This window comes from Dermacentor albipictus, chromosome 9 (assembly GCF_038994185.2).
Source record: "Dermacentor albipictus isolate Rhodes 1998 colony chromosome 9, USDA_Dalb.pri_finalv2, whole genome shotgun sequence".
NCBI classification, from domain to species: Eukaryota; Metazoa; Arthropoda; class Arachnida; order Ixodida; family Ixodidae; genus Dermacentor; species Dermacentor albipictus.
This window is the reverse complement of record NC_091829.1, coordinates 125,966,637-125,994,592: the sequence shown is the minus strand read 5'-3', so window position 1 is coordinate 125,994,592 and position 27,956 is coordinate 125,966,637. Positions and strand designations below refer to the sequence as shown.

The 27,956-nt window shown below is 48.1% G+C and overlaps 2 protein-coding genes across 2 annotated transcripts in view; one reads left to right on the top strand and one right to left on the bottom strand.

Moving 5' to 3' along the window:
- LOC135912179 (neprilysin-1-like) overlaps nt 1-27,956 on the bottom strand; it is a 200,675-nt gene that overhangs the window by 112,164 nt on the left and 60,555 nt on the right. The gene's annotated exons all lie outside the window — the stretch shown is intronic.
- Nucleotides 22,374-26,761, top strand: LOC135895763 (uncharacterized). The gene is made up of 3 exons (XM_070525357.1): nt 22,374-23,971; nt 25,071-25,168; nt 25,946-26,761. The coding sequence occupies exons 1-3, from the start codon at nt 22,634-22,636 to the stop codon at nt 26,490-26,492; spliced, it is 1,983 nt and encodes a 660-aa protein (XP_070381458.1). The 5' UTR covers nt 22,374-22,633; the 3' UTR covers nt 26,493-26,761.

The following is a 27,956-nucleotide window of genomic DNA, read 5'->3' as shown; positions in this document are numbered from 1 at the left end:
TGGCGCCATCCTTACACATCAGGAGATTGAAGGCATCGTCTGCAATACCTTCCAGTATGTGACCAATCTTGTCTGCCTCGATCATGTTGTTATCAGCCTTGCGACAGAAGGCCAGCGCATTCTGTATGTATACGACATAGGATCCTGTGGACGTCTGAGCACGGCACGCAAGTTCTTTTTTAGCTGCCAGCTGACGACCGACAGGTATGCCAAACAGGTCTCGCATTTTTTCTTCGCAGACATCCCAGCTCGTTAGGTCGGCTTCGTGTGTGTCGTACCATTGCCTTACAGTTCCTCTTAGATAGGATATCACGTTTGCTAGCATCATTGTTGGGTTCCACCTGTTGTCGCACGCACGCTCGCACATCTTGAGCCAGTCCTCGACGTCGGCGTTGTCCGTGCCACAAAATATCCCTGGGTCTCGCGGATGCGTGAAGATGACCGTTGGCCCGGGCTGCTGAGGCATTGTCGCTTGTGTTGGTTGATTTGCAATTGTGGTGGCAGGTAGATGACGTGCGCTGCGAAGTTCCCTGATTGTACTCCGCACCTTACACCAAAATGTTGCAGGAATAAAGCAGGCCCACGAGTGTAAAATAATGTATACATGTACAACAGGGGTATATGGTGTTCAAACAACTGCCAGACTTCTTCTTCCTTTAGTCCAAATCAACTTCTTCCTTCCCTGCACCGTAACAATAAATATATATATGTGTGTGTGTGTCTACAGGCAACTATTAAAATATATAATTGCAAGAAACTCGAACTTTTCTTGCGGATGTTCGAAAGCAACAGTTTAAATGGAAATCGGGTTGTAAACTTCATGGTCGCACACATCTGCTGGCTTTTCTTGTGAATATTTCAAGTAATTTATGTTGATAGTACTTCGTTGCGTATAACCTGAACAATACTATTACCGAAACTATCTATGCATTTATGCTGTAGACTTAAACACCAAGTAAAATTCCTTGCTTAATTATTAAATTTGTTTGTCGCAAAAGGCCATTTCTTCTGTGTGCTGTACTGCTGCTACTGCGCGGGATCCGGGGCCTCTCTGAGACAATCATTGGGTTTTGTTCCTGCATCTTCTCGAGATTTTATATACTTCCAAGAAATGCACGTAAAATAAAATTTTCGGGACCCTATGGTTCACCACGTCTGATTGATAAATAGGTAAATGTGTGTTAAATATATATATACATATTGTAAGCATTTATGCGGACTTCATCTTCATCTGTACAAAGTCATCATCAATCATCGGCTCGTGTTCGTTTTTGCGTCGGCGCCATTTTTCCTTCTTGGAATAAAGCGTCGTCTCAACCGTGGTATTTCAAGTGGTGGAGGCGCTTTAAGATCCCTTCGACCTCAATCCACTTCAAGATCTCTCCTGGAGCTACGTTCGGGACGCCGCTTACGCCAAGAGGCCGCCATGTCGCAAGACCAGACCGCAGCATCCACCATCCCGGTTCAAGTGCCAGCCACCCCTAATCCCAGCCCTGCCAACAACCGGTATCGCGACCCTGAAATCTTCTCTGGCCTTCCTGGTGAGGACGTTGAAGACTGGCTCGACAACTACGATCGTGTCAGCGAATACAACAACTGGAACGAGACATCGCGCTTAAACAACGTGCCATTTTACGTCTCTCAAGTAGCCAAGACATGGTTCCTGAATCATGAGAGAGACTTCCGTGATTGGTCGTCTTTCAGGGAGCAGCTACGGCGGATTTTCGGCACGCCCACGGTTCGTTCGGAAGTTGCGAAAAAGAGGCTGTCTGAGCGCGTCCAGCATTCTGGCGAATCATATACCTCGTACATTGAGGACATCCTCGCGCTCTGCCGCCGTGTCCACAGTGCCATGCCAGAACCTGATAGCGTGCGACACCTTCTTAAGGGTATCGGATCTACTGCCTTCAATGCACTCGCCGCTCAAAACCCTTCGACGGTGTCGGACGTCGTTTCCGTCTGTCAGCGCCTCGACGCCCTGCAGTCAATCCGCTTGCAACCGGACTTTTCCGACAACCCCCTGGCAAACAGTATTGAGCTCCGGTCTATCATTCGAGCCATAATTCGTGAGGAATTGCAAGCGCATGGCTCAACCCCTTGCAGCAGCGCTCACGTCCAACCTGCTTCTACTGACCTGCGCGGTATTATTAAGGAGGAATTGGCCTCCCTGCAGAACGCCCAGCATACCAACGCTTCTCCTTGCCCACAACCGGCTTCTTACGCCCAGATTGCTGCAATGCCAGCCGCGCCGTCTCCAATTACACCATCTGCGCCTGTTCACGATCACCTGGCACCCTTAGTCACCCGAGCTCCGAACCCGCCTTACTACTCTGCCTGGCGTTCGTCGAGGCCTATCTGCTACTACTGCGGCTTTCGCGGACATATCTCCCGGTTTTGCCGACGCCGCCAGCAAGACGAACGTCGTGGTTACGCGGCCTTTGAACGCGATGAGCCACCTCCTCGCGTTTACCGCACTTATGACGATAATCCTCCCGTTCGCCGATCTCCATCTCCGGCCGACTTCTCCAACACCGCATTCAACACACGTGCCTCGAGACGCCGCTCCCCATCGCCGCTCCGACGTTCTGTTTCGCCGCTTCGACCTGTCTCCCACCTCCATGTCCAGCGACCGGAAAACTAACCAGTGCAGTTTTTGGAGGGAAAACTGCATCACCGCGAAGTGCTCCAAGTCCTCCTGAACGTCCTTCGAACATGTTATTGGTGTCTGTGGAGGGTGTGCCTTTGTTAGCTCTGATTGACACGGGAGCTACTATATCTGTTATGCGTGCCGACCTGTGCTCTCGTCTGCGGAAAGTGAAGACGCCTTATACTGGATCATCCCTGATTGGGGCTAATGGACCAATCATTCGACCATCAGCCCAATGTACAGCACGCGTCTTCATTGATGGTATCTGTCATCACATTAAGTTCGCGATTTTATTCCCGTGCGCTCATGAACTAATTTTGGGTTGGGACTTTCTCTCGTCAGCGTCCGCTTTAATCTCTTGCCGTCAACGTGTAGTCCATATGAGCGAGACTGTTCATTGCGGCGGGAGTACCGATGAGCCACGACTGCGTTTTCTCACTGCTGCCGATTCTGTACTGCCTCCCGGCCACGAGCAAGTCATAAGTCTCTCTTCTACGGACATCACCAATGGCGACGTGTTCATCACTCCTTACGGTCGCTGTCTTGCCCGTGGGATTGTCTTCGCTTCCTGCATGGTGCGGTTCAAAGAAAGCTCTGCATTAATCATCGCTTTAAATGCGACCACTGAGACAATCCTCCTACCTCAAGGCTCCGCAGTGACCTGTTATGTGGATACCCAACCAGTCTCCCTGCTTCCTCTTGCCGCCTCGCCAGCTCTTCCTCAACAGGACAAATCTGCTTCATCTGCCCTTACTTCCGTGATAAGCCCTGACCTTACTGCTGCTCAACATGAAGCGTTGCTAAAATTGCTTACGAAGCACCAGGCCTCCTTCGATATGGATACTTCGTCCCTCGGACAGACTTCCGTTGCCTTCCCTCGTATCGACGTATCCAGCTTTTCTGGACACAAGGGTTTAGTTCGCGTGAATGCCACCACGTGGCGTACTCACCTTAAACTTTTCAAACTTCCCGCGGTGACGCGTGATGACGTCAACCAAACAAAAATAAAAAAAGTAAAAGCTATTCCTACGCATTGAACTTCGCCACAATGCTTGTCCCGCCGGCGTTATCAGTGTTCGTGATCAAGCGTATTCGCTCGTCGCCTGGAAATTGCTCGTCATCCAGCGTTTACTCGCGACGAGCAATTGTTGATTCTGGGCTTTTGATTCGGTTCCTTTTTTTTCTTCTCTTTTCCTTTTCTTTTTCTTTTTTTTTCATTCTGCGGAGTAAAGAAGCTAGCCTAACCGTCAGAAGCACTTCGGGGCAGCCTTTCTTCAATCGACATACATTGTTAACGTCCGAACATCGCACCGCGCCTACTAGAGACGCCGTCGTGGATGGATTTTGATTTTCCCTTATCGAATTTGTTAAGGTGCACACAATTATTTCACTAGCGACTTTGCAATGCGCACTCATGGGCTATCGCCGCAGCTGCAAATCTAGATGTGCTTAAGTATTAAGACATATGCATGGATATGTCGGTTTTTCACCTTGACCCAAAAGTCACGAAACATGAGTTGAGCAAACTGTCCCCGTGTCGTCGCAGGGTGTGAGAGGGGGCTAGTTGGTATTCCATGCTAAAGTGACTAGCGCAAGAGTGAACACGGGACACTAAAGAGGCGACAAGGACAAGCGCAAACTTCCAACTGGGCGCTTGTCCTTGTAGCGTCTTTAGTGTCCCCTGTCCATTCATGCGCTAGTCACTTCATGTCGTCATCCGTTAGCATGCTATGGCCGAAGATGCTCGCAATATTACGTCACATTTACTGGCCACCAGGCCAGGTACACCCTTGGGTACGACATATACAGTACTTGCAGTTAGTTTCCAAAGTAGTCTCCTATGGCGGCTATCCACGTGCGTGAAGCAAGAACGCTATTTAAAATTATTGTGCAGTAATATATGCGGGATTTGTATGTTCTCCACATTTTCTACCATGTTGCCGTTCCGCCTTTATTATATAGCCGCAATGTAGACTAGCAGCTATCGAACGCCATAAAGGCTATCCACATATTCAACCCTTAATGACCATCGGTTATCTTCCCTCCTCACAACATGTCCTACCCATGCCAATTTCTTTTTCTTGATTTCAACTAAGATGTCATTAACTCGCGTTTGTTCCCTCACCCAATCTGCTCTTTTCTTATCCCTTAACGTTACACCCATCATTCTTCTTTCAATAGCTCGTTGCCTCGTCCATAGTTTAAGTAGAATCCTTTTCGTAAGCCTCCAAGTTTCTGCCCCGTAGGTGAGTACTGGTAATACACAGCTATTATACACAGACTGGATTCCAAGGGAAGGGAAGCGTAGCAGGGGGCGGCAGAAAGTTAGGTGGGCGGATGAGATTAAGAAGTTTGCAGGGACGACATGGCCACAATTAGTAGGTGACCGGGGTTGTTGGAGAAGTATGGGAGAGGTCTTTGCCCTGCAGTGGGAGTAACCAGGCTGATGATGACGATGACGATGATGATGATGATGATGATGATGATGATGATGATGACACATTCAAGGACCTCACGCGCAACTCCTGACACTTAATTGTATTCAAGAGTTGTGCGACTGCCCAGGACATCCTTAACGAATGTTACGCATTATGAGGTTTTACTTGCCAAAACCACAATTTCATTATGAGGCATGCCGTAGTGGAGGATTCGGGAAAAATTTAGAGCACTTGGGATTTTTAACGTGCGCCTAACCCTAAGTACGCGGGTTTTCGCATTTCACACCCATTGAAATACGGCTGCCGTGGTTGGGATTCGATCCCGAGACCTCGTGATTAGCAGCCGAACCCAACAAAAGCTAAGCAACTACGGAGGGAAAGGAATGTTGGCAGTAGGAGGAAGGTGACAGCCGGCACGTGAGACAATTTGTTCCCATCCTCATTGCTGGAGAGTGGGTACCATCTGTCCAAGAATGACACCGTAGAATGCACTGTATTCAATGGGATGGAGTCCGCGTCCAATATTTCAGACCCGAATCATACTGTAATTACTGACGACCAGGCATCTCGCTAATACGTGCAGTCGTTTGACAGCTGCCGAGCGCTGGCGTCGGCCACAGGACCTACTTGACCTTTGTTCAACACTTGACGACATTCTCGCCTTATTTCGCACCATTGCGTTTCAGCTGAACTGCTTCAACAGCCGATTTATTTGTGCCAGAATTTGGCCACCCTGTCAACGTTATGGTTTCTTATTTTTAAGTCATCTTTTATATTTAGGCTAAGGCTGTCGTGAAATTTCCAGCGGTTTCACTTTTCCCAAAATGCCCGCATTTTTGTCGGCCTCTGTTAATATTTTGGAGGATTTTTAATAGACGTGGAAACCGTTGCATGGCCCCCTGACCAAGCTGCTCAAAAAGTCATTTTATATCCCTCAGGTCATGCGCAAGCTTCCGCCTTCTTGCCGTTCATCAACCTCCTGATTTCCCTGTCACCTGTATTCCATTTTGACGACTGCATTCCCACGGAAGTTGGCGACGATATGTCCATGGGATTAAAGCCATTTAAATCAATTCTACTGTGGATACGAGAGCCGCTTATGCTCACTGTGGATGGAAATGTTGCGCTAATGAGCGCCATTCTGAAGCATCTAAATTGATAGTCACAAAATTATGCAATCGATGTAAGCAAAGCTTTCTGTGTTTGTTGTCATTGTTAAACGTAATCTCCACAGAGTAGTCAGGTACCCTCTAATGAAATGCTGTCAATGTTTGCCTGATTACGCCCACCATTGTGATGCAAATAAACGTAACTTCAACTCATTTTCTCAGAAATAAACGCTGAACGAAACGCTGACGTCATCCTGAACAAGATCAACAAGCGCCCTAGTGCTCGATCTTATGATGCCCCTATTCGTAAGCTTATATTCGTGATTTAGTTATTTGGGGCGGGGGGGCGGGCGAGAGCGATGTGTTCTTATACCGTAGAAACATCCCTCGGACGTCTCTGATGTGCTCGTTTTTATTCTCAAGTACCCAATGCAAACTGTAATCGCTGCAACTTCATGATGTCCTGGTGGCAGGCCACCATGGCATGTCGCGCAAGTATGACCGCGCTGATTCATTGGGGTTGGCATATACTATTTGGTGCGTCATACTTCGCCACATGCATTTTTCAAGCAGAGCTTGAAAAGGGCGGCAAACTCACTACGTCCCTTTCCTCTGTTTACTTCCGCAAAGTGTGTGTCTATCGCTGTGGTTACCAAATACGCCCAGCGGTATGTTACCACTCAAGCCTTCTGTCGGCTGAGCAACTGAAGTCGCAGGCTTTCTTCAACGCGGCGTCGACGTTCAATATGGCTATCCTCAATTACTTTTCGCGGACTTCGCTCACCGCCATCTCTCCAATGAAATCTCCTATACTACTCGCTCCTGCTAGACACAATGCAAACACGCAACGACCTTAATGAAGTATCTATATGTCGACGTATATTTCCGCTGAGCACCGGGATTGGAGCGTGGTCATGTCTATGGTGACATTATCGGTCTACAGCTTCGCTCAACAACACCGCTCGTTACTCATCAGTTTTTTTGTTTTTTTTTTGCCGACAAGAGCATAGCGTATCTCCTCTGAATGTACTTTCGGCTTTAAGTGGGACCTTGCACGCCCGCTTATTCTGTTACGTTGACGGCGACCGTTGTCGTCAGGCTGCCGCCTAATTCTGGGCGTCGCAGTCACCACAGTGCACTGAAAGCTGTCTTCCCAAACAAACCTCCGGGATTCGAGCCCATCTCCCAAATGCAGCATCTTGCATTTGGGAGATGGGCACTCTAACCATTACGCTACCACCTGCCTCCACCAATTTCCATTTATCTGCCTTCCCACTTCTCGTTTTTGCCGCAGACGCAGGAAGAACGGATGCAGAAACGAAAAAAAAAGTAAAGATTGCTTGAGCCGCCAGTGACGCATGACTTTAACTTTGGCAGGTTACCCTCATTGGAGCGCATGTAGGCTTGCGGCTTCGTGCAGATGGTGGGTCGCCTTAGCTTTATTGTAAATTTGCTTTCACCAACTCTTTTCAGCTAGAACTGAAACGCCAGACAAAAATGAGACCTACCGTTGAATATTTTTCTTGTTTTCTAGGTTTAAAGCAAAAATGCTCCTTAGCACAAATAGTGATTTTTTTTTAAGAAATGGCATAAGGACACTATATTTCAAGGTCATGTTTTGTCATTACGGCCCAGCACCACGTATCGACGAAAGGGCATCACAGTGCCGATGCACGCGGCAGGTTACTGAATGTAGAAAACAGGGAACGGCTGTTTTTCAGTTCTCGCAACATATTGTACACAGAACACAAGGCACCCACCACCATGACATTCTTTTTTTTTTACAAGAGCGACACACAATGCCGGACTGATATACTTCCTAAAGGGGTCTCATTTGATTTTTCATCGCAGAACCGCAAGCACAGTTGCGTCGCGCGTGCTTGCAGCCACGTACTGTAGCCGTGCTCCTTTTCCTCTAACAATATGGCCGCCGGCGGCTTCAAGCGCTCCCGTAGGTGGCGGATTGGACTGTCACTCGAGAAGTTTAAATACATAACCTCTTTGCATAGAAACGACGGCATGATTGTTAAAATCGTTGCTCTCCAGTCTGATCTTGATGAGCTAACTCATTGGTGCGGTAGGGCAGATGGTAATTAACGCAGACACAACTATACATCTAAAGTTTACTTCCGCTGCTAAGACGATTCCTAATGTCCACACAGTTAATAATACTATCATTGAAACTTCAGCGTCGGTAAAATACCTCGGTGTAAATTTTAGCTCTTATTTATCCTGGAGCACTCATATTGAACTGATTACTACCAAAGACTTAAAAAAACTTGGTTTTCTTAAACGCCGACTACGCCAAGCCAACCTGGATACAAAACTACACGCATTCAACGCGCTAATCAAGCCTGTGATAGAATACGCACCCGTGATCTGAAACCCTCATTATACCTATCTTGTTAACATGTTGGAATGTATATAAAACAAGGCTGCTCGATTCATCCTTTCCGTTACTCTCGGTATCAAAGTGTAACAGTACTGAAAATATCGCTCCGTCTCCCGCCTCTGGTCATGCGCAGAAAACTCAGCCGTTTATCTTTTTTCCATACTCTCTACCACAGCAACACACCATTGGCAAGTTCACATCTTCTCCCGGTGCCGCACACACCGGCTCGTGTAGATCACATGAAGAAGACGAAACCCATTTTCGCTCGGACAGAACGATAGAAATACTCACCTCTGGTCCTGGCTATTGAAGAGTGGGATTCGCTTCCTTCTAGCATTTCGGCTATCGCTGGAACATCATCATTTCAAACAGCTCTTTGGTCCCCCCCCCCCCGCCATGCTTAGAAAATTCCACTGTAGAATGATGTGCGTTTTTTCTTTCATTTTTTTTTTCAGAGTGTGCGTGTGTGCCGTAACGTTCCGTGGAATGTTAGATGACATGTTTTGTAACTTCTGAAGGTGCGATTTTTGTTTTGTTTTGTGGGATTTGCTACATGTGCATTTTTTCAGTACCTGTTCCTAGCCATTTCTTCCCCTGTCAACTTGTACCTGGCTTATTAACTTGTTTATTCCTGTCTTCAGCCGTTTATATTCTGTGTTGTATATTGTTAAGTTTTCTTTGATGAATCCCCCCGTACGTAACGCCCGCATTGGGCCTTTAGGGTATTGAAATAAAATAAATATTGTTGGCTTGGATATGTTTGGCACGAGGCCCAAGTCGGTACCCTGTCTTCTAACGCGTTCTTTTGTTTTCGTCTCTGTCTTGAAGGGACGCGCACCGTAACATGCTGCAATGGTGATTGCGTTGCGCGTATGTAAGGTGAGAAACGCGGTTCTAAAATGTCTGTTCGCTAACTTGTACAGTAAACCCATGTTTATGGTATTCGCGCAATAGCAAGAGTCACGACTATGGCAACCGTAACCGCAAGCGCCACGTTATAGTCGTAACTTGTCGTGACAGCGTAGTTGAAATCCACTGACCCTGCCACTAAGAAATACGTGGCGAGGTATGGCTGATGAATAATTAATTGCGAAGATTGGTTTTCAGTAAACGTTTGTTACCAAGAACGGCGGGTGCTTATACTACCGCAAATGACGGATGCTTGGCGGTGACTCCAATCATTTGCTCGCCACATCACAGATCTACACTATAATTCAACTGGTTTCACCAACTCTTGCTTACATTCTCTCGCCCCTAAACTGCGCCTTCGCCTGCCACCCGGCCTCCAGCTTTTCCTCTTTGTCTCCCGCTTCTTTCCCAATCTGCTGAGACGTGCTACCACTGATGCTTGGTCTTCTTTTTTCTCAATAAATGAAGGCATTCATTCATGCTTTCCTATGTTACTGCAGAAAATAGCGTGTCTTTATCTACATAACCACCCTGTCTCTCACCTGGACTCTCCAATCGCAAAACAAAGTTGCGGTGTTGCAAATGAATGGGCGTCACATATACAATTTTCTAGGAATGGCCAGTAGCACGGCGGGCAATTTTCGGTGGGTGACGAGACAGTATATAGAACACCTTCTCTTCAATATCCACACTCAGTGCTCTGCTTCGTGAGCTACTATTAGCCGCTACTACGAAGTACGAAATGAAAGAAACCTAGCTGGGCTGGTCACGGACAGCTCTTTTTGGATTCGTGATGCGTCGATATAAAACATATATATTTCGTATATAAGCCTAAATGACAGCGATATAAGCGAGGTGACTTACGCTAGCTCGTTGGTTTTGACTAACGACGCTCTTCATGCAGCACTTTCGTCTTATGCGTGTTTGCGAACGGGAATGAAAGACAGGAGGGTAACACGCCTTCCTGGAATTAAACATTCGGAATAACTCTTTGTTTGACGGTTAGACATATGTTGAGGGCCCCCGATACGAACCACCTGCAAGTCTGTATCAGCTTGCAAAGAGGAACTCAGATTAAACGTTGTCAAGAGGATAGGCTTTGAATTATCATAAAGATATCTTTATTGAAATTCCTTACCATGAGGTGAAAGCCGACTAATAAGCATTTATATTTTCTGTGTTATTAAAACGTCCTGGTAATGAAAGGTTGCTGTGCTTTACAGCCTCCTAAATTAGGTTATAAAAAAATAAATTGATGCGGTAAGTGTGTAAACGCAGAAGCAAGAAAAGGCCTAGTCCGTTTCCAAGTATTCACTCAATGAAGATGGAGCGCCTCTATACTCTCACATTGTAGGGATGTCAAGAACAAAACACTTCCAAAGAGTGAGTCATGAATATAACTCATTATAAGGTGAGCTTGCGCTGGAAAAGAAAACGCTCAAAGCGCAACGATGGCTGCGCGCAAAGTGCTTCCTCTGATTCCGATCTACGGATCAAGGCGTCAGTTCGTCAGACTGAAATGGTTGTACATTGCAGCGCAATCTCGGGTCCTAAAATGTGACGGCGAATGTAGGCCAGTATTCGCTTCAAGCGCGCAATCTGATAAGATAACGCTCTTTCGCTATTGAATCCGTGACAACATACTGGATATTAGAAACACATGCAGGCGCATCTTGAGCTAACTGATAACTCTGGAACTGCGGTTAGACGCTAAAAAAATGCCTCCCCCCTAAAAAGGAATACAGTTGCTTTCATTATTAGCTGAAAAATAGTGCTTGTCGTTTAAAAAGGGCCTCCAACACTGCACAACGGCGCCGACATACAGGAAATTCAAGCGCGAACTATCAAACCAGCGTATCGTGGTTCAATGTATCCCAATAGTCCAGGGGCCAGGTCCGCCGCGGCTACTGTGTCGGAGCTCATATTTCACGTCAGCATTATTTGTCACAAAATCACAGTATTTTTTCTTTAGATCTTATCATTAGACAGCTAAAATACATCCAGCGAAAGCCTCATCCTAATATTTCAGTACTTTTCGTTATAACGTACACATCCGTGCTGATTCATATGTTACAAAGTATTGAAAATGTACCCTATGCTTTCCTCCAGACAGCAATTTTTATTCCATATGATGCCAGGAAACCGAGCCTGATGCCACCAACGCTCAGGAACCTAATCGGGAGCGCGCACAATGTTCTCGCACACCTTGTGGGATGTACCGTAGCGCTGAGGTGCTTCTTGTATAATATATGAGAATCGGTTGTAAAGGCAGTCGTGCAAGGTTTGACACATGTGCTTAAGCTCGTGAAGTTGATTTGTGTCAAGATAACTTGTCCAAGCTTTCACACTTACTTTATAAGAAGTCTACAACGCCATCAATATGCCAGCTGCTTTTAACTGCACGAAACAAAACTATTGAAATGATACAAACAATGTTAACATCATTTTATCATTCGAGTGTTCAGATTGGTAATCTCTAGATGCGGAGTAAGTTGAGAAGTTGTTTGCGTAATTAACAAAAGCTACGTTAATTAAATTTTCAGTAATGGTTCTTACGTGGCTAAAGAAAATGAGAAGTTTGGAGCCCGTCCTCGAGATTATGCAGCCGATCGAAAAACTTTCGACTAAACGTGCTTTTGTAAGAGCCATGCAAACAAACATTTTCCAAGTAAACACTCTTGGAAGGCGTAACTGACGCAGAAAAGGAGCATCTGTAAAGGCACAGAAAGAACAGCAGTTCACGACGGGACACAAAGGAGGAACCACATACAAACTGCGCTAACAACTTCAAGCGCTGTTTATGTGATAATGAAGCAGCTAGACCGTCAGTCATTTCTTCCAAACCTGTAAAGCCAACCTGACCACATCTAGCCTTTCGGGATGCTGTCATCAATAGTATGGCCCCGCGAACATATTCCACGTGGCCTTATAGTCGCCTTCCATTTTTATTCATGCTGTTTTCTCGAAAGCAAGCAGTTTAAAGTTTTGGTGTCAATACGGCAGTGTACGTGTGCCGCCGAAAGCTTGCTTGGTCGCAGAAGCGATGCATGACGGAATGATGGTGCAGATTTAGCGCGCCGCTGGCATCAAGACAATGTGCGGCCGCCGAGGGAAGGAAGATAACGAAAGTGAACAGCTTGGTAGCTGCTCACGGAGCCGTGCCGATGGGGACGGTGCCATCATGATGAAATCTGAGCCGGCGATATTGATGGATGCAGCGTTTTTGTTTTCTTTTATTCTTTTATTCTTTTTTTTTACAGCGAAGTCGTTAAGAGGAAGCTTTAACACGGGCCCTATTCCGACTCGGCCTATTCGAATAGATGTAAAACGCCGAAACGCTTTTCTTAGATAACCCCTGGACCAATTTTAATGAACTTTGTTGGATTCGGGAGAGAAAGGTAAATTCTAGTGACTATTGGAAGCGGGATTTCTATTTAGGGCCTGAAATTTGGTAAAAGATATTCAACAATTCGAAAGTGCGGAAAGTACACAAGCACGAAGTTTACAAATTATTAACTCCAGATAAAGAACTCATATCGCGGTTCTGTAAACAGCATCCATTAGACAATTCCAATATGCCGATTTATATCTTACGTGAAGTTGTTACGTTGTGAACAAGGGTTGTGGAAAAGCTGTGTTTCCATATTACTAAATTTTTTAAGATTCATGCGTAAAATATCAATTTTGTCTGCTTTAGATGTGCTGTTAGATGCAATGTACATAATTTTGATATCAGTTTTCTTTGCCGAAAGAGAGTTGTAAACTTGATGGTTTCGTTTTCCTAAAATTTGCCATTTTGGACAATTTTGAATAAACAAATGATGACCTAATTCAAGAATTCGAAACCAACAGACACTAGACTTTAAGTTCTTGTTTTAAATGCAACAAACCTTGTGAAATTAGATGCAGTGGCTGTCGAGAAAAACGAATTCTCCTTTTACATTTATTTAGATAGGACCACCAGAGCTAAATCTTCCTCTTAAGGGCTACTTTCTCCACTATCGCGTCCGCGTGTAGAGCCAAATCCTGAAGGTAGCGTAATACCGGCCCGACCCGCAGCGGTGGTGAAGCATGCGTTCAGCGCTCCCCATATGTGGGCTGATCCCGAATGTAACGCCATGCCGGGGAGACCCGCGACGGAGGTGAAGCAGGCGTTAAGCACTCCCCATACGTGGGCCGATCCCGAAGACAGTGCAACGCGGGGCCGACATACGGTGGAGGTGCAGTTCACCATTAAGGGACCCACATACACAGCTTTGCAGGTCATGTTTCTTCGCAGAGTGGAAGGGCACTGAGATTTTTTAGTTATCCGCGTTTATCCTGCATGCGTCTGCGATGAAAACAAGAAGCAGGTATGCCTGGAAAATCTAAGGTGGTGGAAGCAGGTGGTAGCGGAGAGGTTAGCATACTCAGCCCCTGCACGTACTTATATCTGCATTGGCATGGGTTCGTGGTAGTGATAGCGAGCAAAGCTCTACTTTTTTTGCGTACTCTAGTCATTGTGAAACTAAGGATGTGCTTAGCATGCCCAGTCACTGAATGCAAATTGCAGCAGTTACGAGTGGTGGAATCCCGCTGGGGCTGATTGTGAAGAAAGCTTCCTTTCTCTGTCCACTCCCGCGATGGTGAAGCTAAAAATGAGGAGGAGGCCTGACGGACACAATGTTGATCGTCACCATAACAGAATGGATGGACGACCTGCGGAAAGGACAAGGCACACCAAGTTTTTAGCACTTAATTTGTCCTACAGTAAAGCGCTAGAATGGCTAGTATTCCCTCATGGAAATGGTAGACCGAACTGCTTCTCACTGCTAACACTGGACTGATACTAAGAAAATACTCCATCCGCAGGCACCACGCTACACTGAAATTAGCAAAACAATGTCAGTTTATAAACTGATATTGCCAATTATCTGGTGTCCTTGTTGTGTGTGTGGAGGGCATAAAGGTCCTGGCAATGAAATGGTAGTATTTTCGTTTTTGCTGCAGTTGCACACAAACAAAATTCTTTGAAGTAATGCGACAGCGATGTACCGGCGGAGAAGACCAATCCACAAATTAAAGATAATTGCTGGTTTCAGATCTTCCAATTTACTTCGCGCTTAGCTGCCATCTGTTATATTTTTCTTTTTGTGCTCTTATAAAGAAGAAAACTCCACATTACTACAATATCAACAACCGTACACAAAATAGACTGGCTTTGAAGCTGTGACCACGCACCGCACTTTTCTACATTTAGCACATGTAGTATTGGGCAACACGTTTGAGCAAAATGATTAGGTTTTCGGTCAAAGCACTGTGACAGGCGGGAAAAACTCGTTGTCATGCCCGGTCGAAACAATACCATCTGAAATCTTAGTTACTTATATTCATTTTTGAAAAATCACTATAACCGTTTATACATTTGCTTCGTATGAGTTATATACTAGCTTGCCTAGTCAATCTCAAAAATCTATTATCTTTTCGGGAGACGGCCTTCGTGAAAAACGACGCAACATGACAGTAAAACATCCAGCAAGGCTCTATCCAATGATTGGCGAAATAGTGCGCTGAGAGCGTGTCGACTAGCGTGCGAGTGAAAGTTGAATTATGATAGTTGTCAGCTTGTGTTGCCTCTAGCACGAGCGAGTAGAGTTAGCAATGACATTGGTGTGAAAATGGCCAGCTCAGTCTGCGATTTGTTCATGTGATCTCCGCATTGAACGTCGCAGTTGTCACGATGAGAGTACTTCTGTGACATTATCAGCCCAGTGGGCTGGGAAGGCTCGAGTGGTAGCTCACCTTGAGGAGTATTGGGTCACAATTATTAATATACATACTTTGCGATGATGAAAAAGATGCAGAAACACCACTGGTGTTGTCTAACTATTCGTTAACAGGCTCCCCAAATTTCAATTGGCCCACCCCCAAATATTAGATAGGCCCACCCCCAAATCTCAAGTTGGCGCACCCTCAAATTAAAATTGGCCCACCCCCCAATTTTAAGTCGGCCACGCCCGATTTTTTTTCACCCAGCCTTAAACTTGGAGTTGGCCCATCCCCAATTTCAATTAGGCCACCCCTAATTTTCAAGTTGGTCCACCCACGAATTTCCATAAATCGTCCCTCAAAATTCCAGTCGACGCACCCCAAAATTTAGGTTGGCCCACCCCCATATCGCCCCCAAGTTCAGATTGACCGACACCGAGATTGCCCCATATTTAGGTAGGACCAACCCCATATCACCCCCAAATACAGATTGGCCCGCCTCCACAACACCGCCAAATTTATATTGGCCCACTCCAATACCACCTGCAAATCGAGGTTGACCCACCCCCATATCAGCCCCAAACTAATGCTGGCCCACCCCTCGATCACCTCAAATTTAGGATGGCCCACCGCAAATCATACCCCAATATAGGTTAGTCCACCCATCACCTTCTCCCCCCCCCCCTATTCATCTTGGCCCAGCCAAACATCACCCCCATGGTTAGGTTAGCGCGTCCCCATGTTACCTTCAAATTTAGGTTGGCCCACCCCCATATCATCCTCAAATCCAGGTTGGCCCACCCCCATATCAGCCCCAAACTTAGCCTGGCCCACCCGTCTATCACCTAAAATTTAGGATGGCCCACCGCAAATCACTCCCAAATTTAGGTTAGCCCCCCTACACCCCCCCTCGATTCAGCCTGGCCCAGCATCATATCACGCCCATAGTTAGGGTGGCCCACCCCCCATATAACCCCCAAATTTAGGTTCTCCCACCCCCATATCATCCCCAAATCCAGGCTGGCCCACCCCCATATTCCCCCAAACTTAGGCTTACCCACCCCTATATCACCTCAAATTTAGGCTGGGCCACCCCCATATCAGCCTCAAATTCAGCTTGGCTCACTACCATTTCACCCCAAATTTAGGTAGGGCCACTCCCATATCACTGCTAAATTCACCTTGGCCCAAATTTATGCTGATGCCACTTCCAATTTCAAGTTCGTCACCCCAACCCTTTTTATGAAGACCTATATACTTATATGGGAAATGCATCAAGCTTTTGGCATTACAGGTACGATATTGCACGAGTTTGCTACCAAATTGCTGGGGTACTCGACAAAGAATGCTGCGCATTAAAAGCAAATGCACCGAACGAAGGACATTTATTCAAATGGTTTTTTTACGGCCACACCTACGGATTGATACCACTTGGCTGTAGGGAACACACTAACAGTAGCTACTAATCCAGACGCTGCACATCTCCTAGTTGGTGCATTTCTTATTTGGATGAATATTTAGAAATAATTACCGTTCAGGCAGCGACTCAGCCTAGCAGACCCTTTGTTCCACACGAATGTTGCATAGGAATGGCACTGGCCACCGGGTAACATTGTGGCACAGCTGGACGTCATTCGCTCGGAGTGTGTGCCATTAAGGACAGCCGAAAGTCGAGAGAGAGAGAGAGAGAGAAACTTTATTGTAACTGTTAAGATTTGAAGGAGGGGTGGTCGGAGCCTCTCAGTCCAGGGCCCCACTGGCCTCTGCCGCCTGTCTGACCTGGCTAATTAAGGACTTTTGTCCTGCCAGGTCGGAGCGGGCGAGCTGTGCCTCCCACTGCTCCATTGTCCTACTGGTGTTTGGCCTATGAGGGTGCTTAGTGCACTCCCAGGTTATGTGCATTAGGGTAGGTGTGCCACCGCACCAAGGACAGTTGGCCCTATAACGAGTGGGATACATGGCGCTTAGCAATTTTAAATGGGGGAACACCCCGGTCTGTATTTTACGCCAATCGGCGGCCTCTTCCCCGTTAAGTTGTGGGTCGAAGAAAACGGACCTTCCAGAAGAATGCAATAAGAATAGCCATCTTGTTCTTGCAGGTTCCACGCTACAAAGCACGAAAGTTTTTTTTTTTTTTTTCATAACACAAAGCCATGCGCAAGCTTCTAGCTATGTTGTCCAATGAATAAAACCTTCATAAAAGCGATGACTTAACAAATGAACACGATACTGCTACGTTTTATGAAGGAAAAACAGAAAGCATAATATTTCAAGAGCACCACTGGAAAACCAGAACCGAAAGCAAGTCTTGAGTATTGTGGTTATGCCATTTGGTAGGAGACTATAAGCCCTATGCGGCTTTCAAAAAATGCGCTGCTGAAAAACCAAAACCGAAAGCAAATCTTGGGTTGTGATTCTGCCATCTAGTGAGAGACTACAAAACTAGGTCCTATGCTGCTTAAAAAAAAAAAAGCTGCGAAGGGGGAATCGAACCACGGCCGCCTGTATGCGGGACGAAAGGTGCTCGCTATTCTACCACTCGGCCACGGCTACCGAGGCTTCGCCGAAGGGTACGCTTCTGTTTTTATAGATACCACGGCAATTTTCACGACAGTGTTACAAAAATCGCTTTCGGGAACAGTCTTACGCCATATGTGGAGAGTCGAGAGAGGCATCAATCGAAAGCTGAGTCTCCGGACTACATACGCTGCACTGCGTATTACGATAGACGGGATAGTTTTATTACAGTCATCGTTCTTGCCTCAAAAATCGAGCACAAATTTTCGTCGTTTCCATAGGCTTCCATTGCTAAAACTTTAAGTGCTGTGGGAACAAAATTTTTACATGCCATAGAGTGATCACTGCATTTGGCTCGTGTGGACTGTCATCCAGAACACGTTTGTCACCTGCGTTTTTCAATAATCGGCCTGCAGCTTTTGTTATTCGCGAAAAACCCGCTCGTTCCATTGAAAACGCGCTAGCTTCGTGCCGGGCCCGCTTGGGGCGCTAGTAGGTACGTGTCCAGAAAAGCTGGATATGCACCGATGGCCAGACTATTGTACGCCGTCGTCCCTACCGAGTCTCTTTGGCCGAACGCAAAATCATCGAGGAGAACGTCGCCGATATGCTGAAAAGGAACGTCATACGTCCCTCCGCCAGTGCTTGGTCATCACCCGTCGTTTTGGTGCAGAAGAAGGATGGATCGGTACGATTTTGTGTTGACTACCGTGCGCTAAACAAGATCACCCGTAAGGATGTATATCCGATGCCCCGTATCGATGACGCCCTTGATTCGTTGCAAGGCGCGCAATATTTCTCCAGCCTTGATCTTCGCTCCGGATATTGGCAAATCCCAATGCACGAAGCGGACAAAGAAAAGACCGCCTTTTCTACTCCGGATGGTCTTTATGAGTTTAATGTAATGCCTTTCGGTCTATGCAATGCTCCCGCCACATTTGAAAGAATGATCGACACGGTTCTTCGCGGCCTCAAGTGGAAAACTTGTCTATGTTACCTCGACGACATCGTTGTGTTTTCCTCGACTTTCACTGACCATCTGCAACGCTTAGATGAAGTGCTCACATGCCTTTCTAATGCCGGACTTCAACTAAACACGAGGAAGTGCCGTTTCGCTAGCACAACGATTAACGTCCTGGGTCATCTCGTTAGCAAAGACGGCATCCAGCCCGATCCGGATAAAATTTCCGCGGTGCTCAACTTTCCACGTCCACTTCGTGCAAAAGACCTGCGCAGCTTCATTGGACTCGCCTCATACTTTCGACGTTTTATCCGGAACTTTGCCAGCATTGCCTCGCCCCTCCACAAGCTCCTTGCTAGTTCCAGTTCCTTCGATTGGAACGATCAGTGTGAAGCCGCGTTCCAAGAACTCAAGCGCGCACTAACATCCCCTCCTGTTCTTTGTCATTTTGATGACAAGGCGCCCACATTAGTGCATACTGACGCCAGTGGTCACGGAATTGGTGCCGTACTGCTGCAGCGCGACCACGAATTTTGCAAAAAGGTTGTTGCATATGCAAGCCGCACTCTCACTTCCGCGGAAAAGAAGTACTCGATAACCGAACAAGAGTGTTTGGCTGTTGTCTGGTCCAATCAGAAATTTCGTCCATACCTCCACGGTCGACATTTCACGGTTGTGACCGACCACCATGCCCTATGTTGGTTGTCAACGATCAAAAACTTGTCCGGGCGCCTTGGCCGCTGGATACTCCAATTGCAAGCATATGATTTCAATGTCATATATAAGTCCGGACGGAAGCACCAAGATGCCGATGCTCTTTCACGATGCCCATTACCACCATCATCGGAGCACATCACATCACCTTGTCAAATTGGCCACAGGGAGGACGCTTCGTCTCTCACACCGATTTCTTCCTTGACTTCACCAAACCGCCTTTCAGTGCTTTCCACTCACCAGCGCGCCGATTCCTATTGCCATAGTATCATCAATCGCCTTAGCGGTGTTTCATCTCCTCCCAATGCCAGGCTACGGAAACAACTCAAACTGTTCAAGTTTGAAGACGACGTGCTCTACCGGCACATTTTTCACCCAGAAGGCCATCGATGGGTTCCCTTTCTACCGCGCTCTCTTCGTGCTGCAGTTCTGCAAGCCTCACACGATGACCCGACGTCAGGCCACTTGGGTTACAACAAAACACACGAGCGCATACGCAGCCGATTTTATTGGCCAGGCCTTTCCACGAGCATAGCTAGATATGTTGCCTCGTGCACGCTTTGCCAACACCGTAAGCGACCTACTACTGCTCCGGTCGGGACCCTACAACCACTTCCTTGTCCAGCACAACCCTTCTCTGTCGTCGGCATTGACCTTTTCGGGCCCCGCCCACCTACTCCAGACGGCAACCGATGGATCGTCACTGCTGTTGACCATTTGACGCGGTACGCTGAAACAGCCTCAATACGCTCAGGAGCTGCCTCAGAAGTAGCGGCCTTCTTCTTGCAGGCTGTCTACTTACGTCACGGGGCGCCTCACGTTCTTTTGAGCGACCGAGGCAAGGCATTCCTTTCAAGCACTCTTAATCAAGTTCTGCAAGCGTCCAACACCGTGCACAAGACAACGTCTAGCTACCACCCTCAAACCAACGGCCTCACAGAGCGATTTCATCGCACGCTGTGTGACATGCTATCCATGTATATTCAACCTGATCATCGTAACTGGGATGCGATTCTCCCATTTGTAACATTTGCGTACAACACGTCTGTTCAACGGACCACCGGATACTCTCCGTTTTTCTTGGTATACGGCCGCCACCCAACCTCATCACTCGACGTTTCTTTCTTCTCTGGCCCCGTCAACACTTCACCATTCATTTGCGACCAGTTTGTGTCTCGTCTTGCCCAATGTCGTCGTCGCGCCCGTATGAACACTGCAGCCAGCCAAGACGATCGCAAACATCGGTACGATGCCTCTCATCGCGCCGTTTCCTACCGCCCTGGTGACGATGTGCTCCTATGGACCCCTGCGCGAACACCCGGTTTATGTGAGAACCTTGAGTCTCGATATCTTGGCCCCTACAAAGTCATCAAGCAGACCTCGCCGGTGAACTATCGCGTTACACCTGTTGAGGCCCCAATCGACCGACGCTGCCGCGGAACAGAGATCGTGCACGTTTCTCGCCTGAAGCCCTTTCATCTCCGTTCCACTGTCTAATGTGCGGCCAGGCTGGCCGCTTCTGTCCACGGGGGAAATTAGTGTAAGCATTTATGCGGACTTCATCTTCATCTGTACAAAGTCATCATCAATCATCGGCTCGTGTTCGTTTTTGCGTCGGCGCCATTTTTCCTTCTTGGAATAAAGCGTCGTCTCAACCGTGGTATTTCAATATATATATATATATATATATATATATATATATATATATATATATATATATATATATATATATAGAGAGAGAGAGAGAGAGAGAGAGAGAGTAAGCACTATTAACGTACTTCGTCGTTTTATTTTGTACATAGCCATCATCATCTTCCCTGTTCTTCGACTTCGCGCGTGAGCTGCGGGCGTTGCCTTCTGTGGAATAAAAAGCGCTGGACAACTCGATCGGTCTCGGTATTATAAAGTGGTGGAGGTGCGTCAAGATCCCGACGTCCTCTCGCGTTCCAGTCCTCCCTGGAGCTCCGTTCCGGTCGCCGCCTGCAACCAGCTACCCCTACAACAATGGACACTTCCAACCCCGGCCCTTCCGGCGCCTCAAACCCTACCACACAGACGACCCCACCTGCGGCGCCCTCTTGGACTGTGACGAGCCCTCAGCAAGATCCCCCTGTCTTTGCGGGACTCCGCGGTGATGACGTAGACGATTGGATCGACCACTACGACCGCGTGAGTTCTTGCAACAAGTGGAACGACACCCAGAAATTGAGGCACGTCGCCTTCTACTTGACCGGTGTTGCAAAGACGTGGTATTTCAACCACGAATCCGACATCGCGGATTGGTCCACGTTTACCTCGAAACTGCGGCAAATCTTCGCTTCCTCGTCTGGCCGTGCAGAAGTCGCCAAGCAGAAGCTGGGAATGCGCCGCGAACTTCCCCAAGAGTCTTACGCCTCATACATAGAGGATGTCTTGGCTCTGTGCCGCCGTGCGAATCCTAGCATGACGGAGTCCGAACGCGTTCGCCACATCTTAAAAGGCATTGGGCCTGTCGCGTTCAACGCCTTAATCGTGTAAAATCCGGCTACTGTCCAAGACATCACTTCAACGTGTCAACGCCTCGACGAGCTGCCGTCTATTCGTCTTCCACATGACAGCAGCGATCCTCAGGTTCCTCATTCTCTAGATCTACGTGCTCTTATCCGCACCATCATCCGCGAGGAGCTTCAACTACAAGACCTAAATCGTCCCCCTGCTGCCTGCGCACCAGCCCCCACCTTCGACTTGCGCGAGGTCGTAAAGCAGGAGTTGACAGCGATGACTACACCCACGACGCATCTTGCTCCGGTAGCGCACTCCACACCTACCTACGCGGATGTTTTTTCGCTACCCACCCCTACCGTGACTTCCGTGCCTACTGGCGTTTCCTATGACCATTTGGCTTCGATGGGAACCAGAGCACTTGTTGCGCCATCGTACCCTCAGTGGCGTCTGTATCGTAATCTGTATCTAATCTGCTCAGCATGCAGCGCGCTCTGTGTTCATGGCACGATACGCCCCCATGTGATAAGGGCGTTACCCGCCTGTTCACAACGTGTATAAAACCAGTGCTGAATAAACGCTGGGGCTCACTTTTGCCCAGCAAGTGACACACGACGTGTCGTCGTCTGCTCCACTCGATGCATGGTGTCAGAAGTGGTTAGCATGGCAATGCACTTCCTGCACGACGCGTGAAGACCAGCGATCCTGTGGCGGAAAATGGATTTCCTCAAAGCACCGGAGCCGCTCCTTACAACAGGCGACCTGCGCAAGAACTGGCAGCTCTTCAAACAAAGGTTTGAAATTTTCCTCACGGCGTCAGAGGTCGCAGAAAAGCCTCGGACTGAGTCCAAGAAGACAGCGTTGCTTTTGAGCGTCGCGGGCGCAGAGGCCATTGAAGTCTTTAACACCTTCACGTTTGCAGCAGGCGAGAAGAACGACGACTATGCCACAGTGGTGAAAAAATTTGATGAGTATTGCATTGCACAGACCAATGAGGTTCACGAGCGGTATATGTTCAGGAGAAGAATCCAAGCTGCTGGCGAACCAGTGGAGCACTTCTTACGAGACCTGAAGAATCAAGCACGTGCTTGCAACTTTGGAGCTTTGGAGGAATCGATGGTCAGGGACCAAATTGTGTTCGGGATAAATGACGACACGGTACGTGAAAAGCTCCTCAGGGACAACAACTTGACCCTGCAGAAAGCAGAACAAGCCTGTAAAGCAGCTGAAGCATCAGCAACTCACAAGGAAATGTGGAACCAGGAACACCAAGTGCATCCTATCAGCAGGACTAGCACGAGCCGCGAAAACCGAGAACAGACACGTTATGACTGCCGAAACTGCGGCGGAAAACACTCCCCAAGAAGGTGCCCTGCTTTTGGAAAAACGTGCCGGAGATGTCAGCGGAAAAACCACTTTGCCAGATGTTGTAAAGCGACGGCAGTTGTTGGCGAGTTGCAAAGCGGCCAAGACGATTTCGAGATTCTCGACGTATCCGCAAAGAATGTGTCCAGCAAGCATGACTGGACGGTGGAAGTCCAAATCAAGAACGTGGCAGTTCAGTTAAAGGTTGACACGGGATCGCAGGCAAATTTGTTGCCTTATGGATTATACGCCAAAATGAACCCACAGCCGCCCCTGTACCCCAGCAGCGCGATTTTACGCTCCTACGGCGGAGGTGTAATCAAACACATTGGCGTCATGCGGGCCGAAGTCTCTTTAAATGGTTGCATTGCCATGCTGAGCTTTTTCGTGGCACGAAAGGGGCGCCAAGCAATCCTAGGACTTGAGGCGAGTGAACGCCTGGGACTGATTTCACGCGTGAACAGCGTGTCGCAAAACAGCTCTGAAGAAGTGGTTGCCAGCTTTCGTCACCTTTTCACTGGCACCGGCTGCGTCAAACGAGTATACCACATGGTGCTTCGCAAGGACGCCACGCCAGTGGTTCAGAGACCTCGTCGAGTGCCACTGGCTTTAGAGGAGCCACTTCGGGAGGAGTTGTCACGTATGGAACAAGCCGGAATAATTGCAAAAGTCACTGAGCCAACAGACTGGGTGAGTCCCCTTGTTATCGTACGAAAGAAAGACGGGAAGCTGCGAGTCTGCATGGACCCCAGGAAAATAAATGAGTGCCTCAAGCGCGAGCACTACGCGATGCCGAGGCGGGAAGACATAGAGGCCGAGCTGGCCGGCGCAAGAGTATTCACTCGCCTAGGTGCAAACGCAGGGTTTCACCAAATTCCCTTAGATGACGAGACGTCTAGGATATGCACTTTTGCGACACCCTTCGGCCGCTATCGATTTTTGCGACTGCCTTTCGGAATATCATCAGCGTCCGAAGTATTTCAGCAAACCCTAAGTGAAATTTTTGACGCGCTTCCTGGCGTTAGAGTGTATGTCGATGACATACTCGTGTGGGGCAATTCCCAACAAGAGCACGACCAACGTCTAAGATCAGCGCTAGAAGCGGCAGAACGTGCGGGCCTTACGTTCAATCCAGCAAAGTGCGAGTTTGGCGTTCAACAAATTGAATTCCTGGGCGACGTGATAAACGAAGAAGGAATCCGTCCAAATGCATCCCATGTTGAGTGCATGTTGCAGATGGCACCCCCTAGTGATAAACTAGCAGTTCAACGCATGCTGGGTGTCGTGAACTATTTTGGAAAGTTTTTGCCAACACTAGCAGAAAGGACAACGCTTCTCAGAAGCTTGCTAAAAAAAGACACTGTTTTCGAATGGTCGGCAAATCACGAAAAAGAGTGGAGAGCGCTGTGCGACAGCCTTAGCAAGCAGCCCTTGCTATCAGTTTTTGACCCTGAAAAAGAAACCAGGTTATCATGCGATGCGTCACAAAACGGAATCGGTGCTGCCTTGCTGCAGTATCACAACGGTGCATGGAAACCGGTTGCGTACGCCTCCAGAGTGCTTACTGATACGCAGCAACGCTATTCACAAATTGAAAAGGAAGCAATGGCCATAGTTTTCGGCTGCGAGAAATTTCACCATTTCATGTATGGGCGGAAGGTTGTCGTTGAGACTGACCATCGTCCGTTGATCTCCATATCGCAGAAGGCGATCGGTGACATGCCGCCAAGACTGCAGCGATTTTTTTTGCGTCTGCTACGCTATGACATTTCAATGCATTATGTTCCAGGAAAACAGCTTCTACTGGCGGACATGCTGTCCAGGGCTTCCGTTAAGGGCGCAGCAGATAACGCAGACAACAACAACGACGACGTCGAAGTGCACGCAGTAAGTGTGGTTGATTCTCTTGTCAGCGAAACCACGTGGAAAGAACTGGCTTCCGAGACACGAAAGGACACGCAGCTCGCCGCTGTGCTAAAGCACCTGGAGAACGGGCAACCAATTGAAGGACCGTTCAAGCCTTTTGCCGCTGAGCTATCGGAAGTAAAAGGGGTTCTCTTGAAAGGCTGTAAGATTGTCATTCCGGCCAGTATGAGGCGCGATATGTTGGCAAGAATTCATCAAGGCCACATGGGAATTAACAAGTGCAAAGAAAGGGCACGGCGCCTGGTGTTCTGGCCAGGAATGAACACTGATATCGAGACGTTTGCACAGGCATGTTCTGTATGTAAAACGTACGCTTACAAGTTGCCGCAAGAGCCTTTGATTATGCGTCTGGTTCCAGACCAACCATGGTACCGCGTCGGCATGGACATTTTTAGCCACGCAGGTCGGTCCTACTTGTGTGTTTATGATGCCCTATCGAATTTTCCCGAAGTCCAACAGCTCGTAGACACTTCAGCAAAAACTACTGTAGATGCAGCAAGTGCCATATTTTCCAGATATGGCATACCTGTAGAGGTATGCACTGATAACGGGCCTCAGTTTTCCAGTAGAGAATTTGCCATGTTCTCAAAAATGTACGATTTCAAACACGTGACCTCAAGCCCGTATTTTCCCCGCTCCAACGGACTCGCGGAAAAAGGGGGTACAAGTAGTCAAGAGAATCTTGAAGAAAACAACTGAAGCTAAACAAGACTTTTGGCTTGGTCTTCTCGCTTACAGGTCAACTCCACTGGAATGCGGCTGGTCACCAGCCGAAATATTACAGGGACGCTCGCTGCGAACAACTCTACCAGCCGTTCAGGTCGGACAAAGCCGGCGGGTTGACAAACGCCAGCAAAAAGACTACTCAAGAGGGCCACTCGCACCGCTCAACAACGGCGAAACGGTCAGAATAAAAGACAGCTCATCATGGAGAAGAAAGGCTCGGGTTCTTCAGTCGTCTGGTCAACCAAGGTCATACGTTGTCATGACTGAAGACGGGCAACTCGTGCGACGCAACCGCGAGCATCTGCTGCCAACCAGAGAATCTTTTCGCCTTAGCGGTCCTCCTCACGACGACGAAGGTGTTTTTCAAGAATACGCTGCCCCTGCCAGCACACAACACGACCCAGAGGCGGCGCAAAACCCAAACAGCACAGCGAGCATTGTGCCGACAGTTCCGCAACAAGCAGCTGCTCCAAGGACTACAAGACAACGCAGACCACCTCGGCGCTTAATGTATGACGCGAACTTTCAACAAGTGCCGCGACTGTATTCAGTGCTCTGATCTTTGCTGTAGTTTTGGATGTGCAGTGATTCTTTAACTTTCTTTTTGTTCTCCCGAGCTAAAAGCGCTCCTTGTCCTTAGTTTTTTTTTTTTTTCGTTACGAAGGGGGATGTATCGTAATCTGTATCTAATCTGCTCAGCATGCAGCGCGCTCTGTGTTCATGGCACGATACGCCCCCATGTGATAAGGGCGTTACCCGCCTGTTCACAACGTGTATAAAACCAGTGCTGAATAAACGCTGGGGCTCACTTTTGCCCAGCAAGTGACACACGACGTGTCGTCGTCTGCTCCACTCGATCCGGTATGTTCCTCGTCCGGTATGTTTTTACTGCGGTATACGCGGCCATATATCTCGCTTCTGCCGCCGGCGCCAGCAGGATGAAAGGCGAGGCTATGCTGAGCACGAAAGAGGCCGCACTCGCCGATCAGACGACTACTATCCCGGACCGCACTCGTTCCCTCAACAGCGTTCTCCGTCTCCACCAGCTGCTCCCAATCTGCCTCATAGTTCCCGTTCGGCCAGACGTCGTTCTCCATCCCCTTACCGGCGCTCTACATCACCGCTTCGTCCCACTTCCCATTTTGTCGACCAGCACTCGGAAAACTAACTGTTGCAGTTTTTGGAGGGGAAACTGCTTCTTATCGGTCTTCAAAAATTCCTCCTGTTCGCCCGGCCAACATGCTTTCTGTGACTGTCGAAGGTGTTCCCGCGTCAGCTCTCATCGATACCGGTGCCGTTGTTTCTGTTCTTCGGAGTGATCTGTGTTCCCGGCTCCGTAAAGTAAAAACGCCTTATCTTGGACCTATTTTGCGTGGTACTAATAATGCATTCATTCACCCTGAATGACAGTGTACTGCTCGTGTTCTCATCGATGGCATACGCCACCACATCGAGTTCATCATCCTTCCAACGTGTATCCATGAACTTATACTTGGTTGGGACTTCCTACATTCTGCTTCAGCCGTCATTTCATGTAGAGAGGAAGTTGTCCACATCACGGATACAGAGCTTGAACCTGTTGCGGACTCTTCACTTTCATGCGTGAACTTGGCCATCGCTGCAGACTACGTCTTGCGTCCTGGTCACGAAGACGTTGTAGCCGTAACATCCAGTCAGATCACCGACGGAGACGCCCTAGTCGCCCCTTCTTCCCGCTGTACTTCTCGCGGAATTCTCATTGCCACCTGTCTCGTCCGGTTTTCACGCGGCCGCGCCATTCTGTCTGCTTGCAACACGACCCCAGATCCTGTGATGCTGCCCAAAGGGATGACTGTGGCAACCCTCGCCGACACTCAACCTATCTCTCTAGTCACGCTTTGCCCTTCTTCATTGCCAGCACCAACCTCAGGCTTGGATGATTCTTTCCCTCCTCCAGCCGTTCTTGGTTCTGACCTAACAGCCGCGCAGTCCGAAGCCTTAATGGTGGTCTTGGCAAAACACAAAGCCTGTTTCGAAAGCTGTT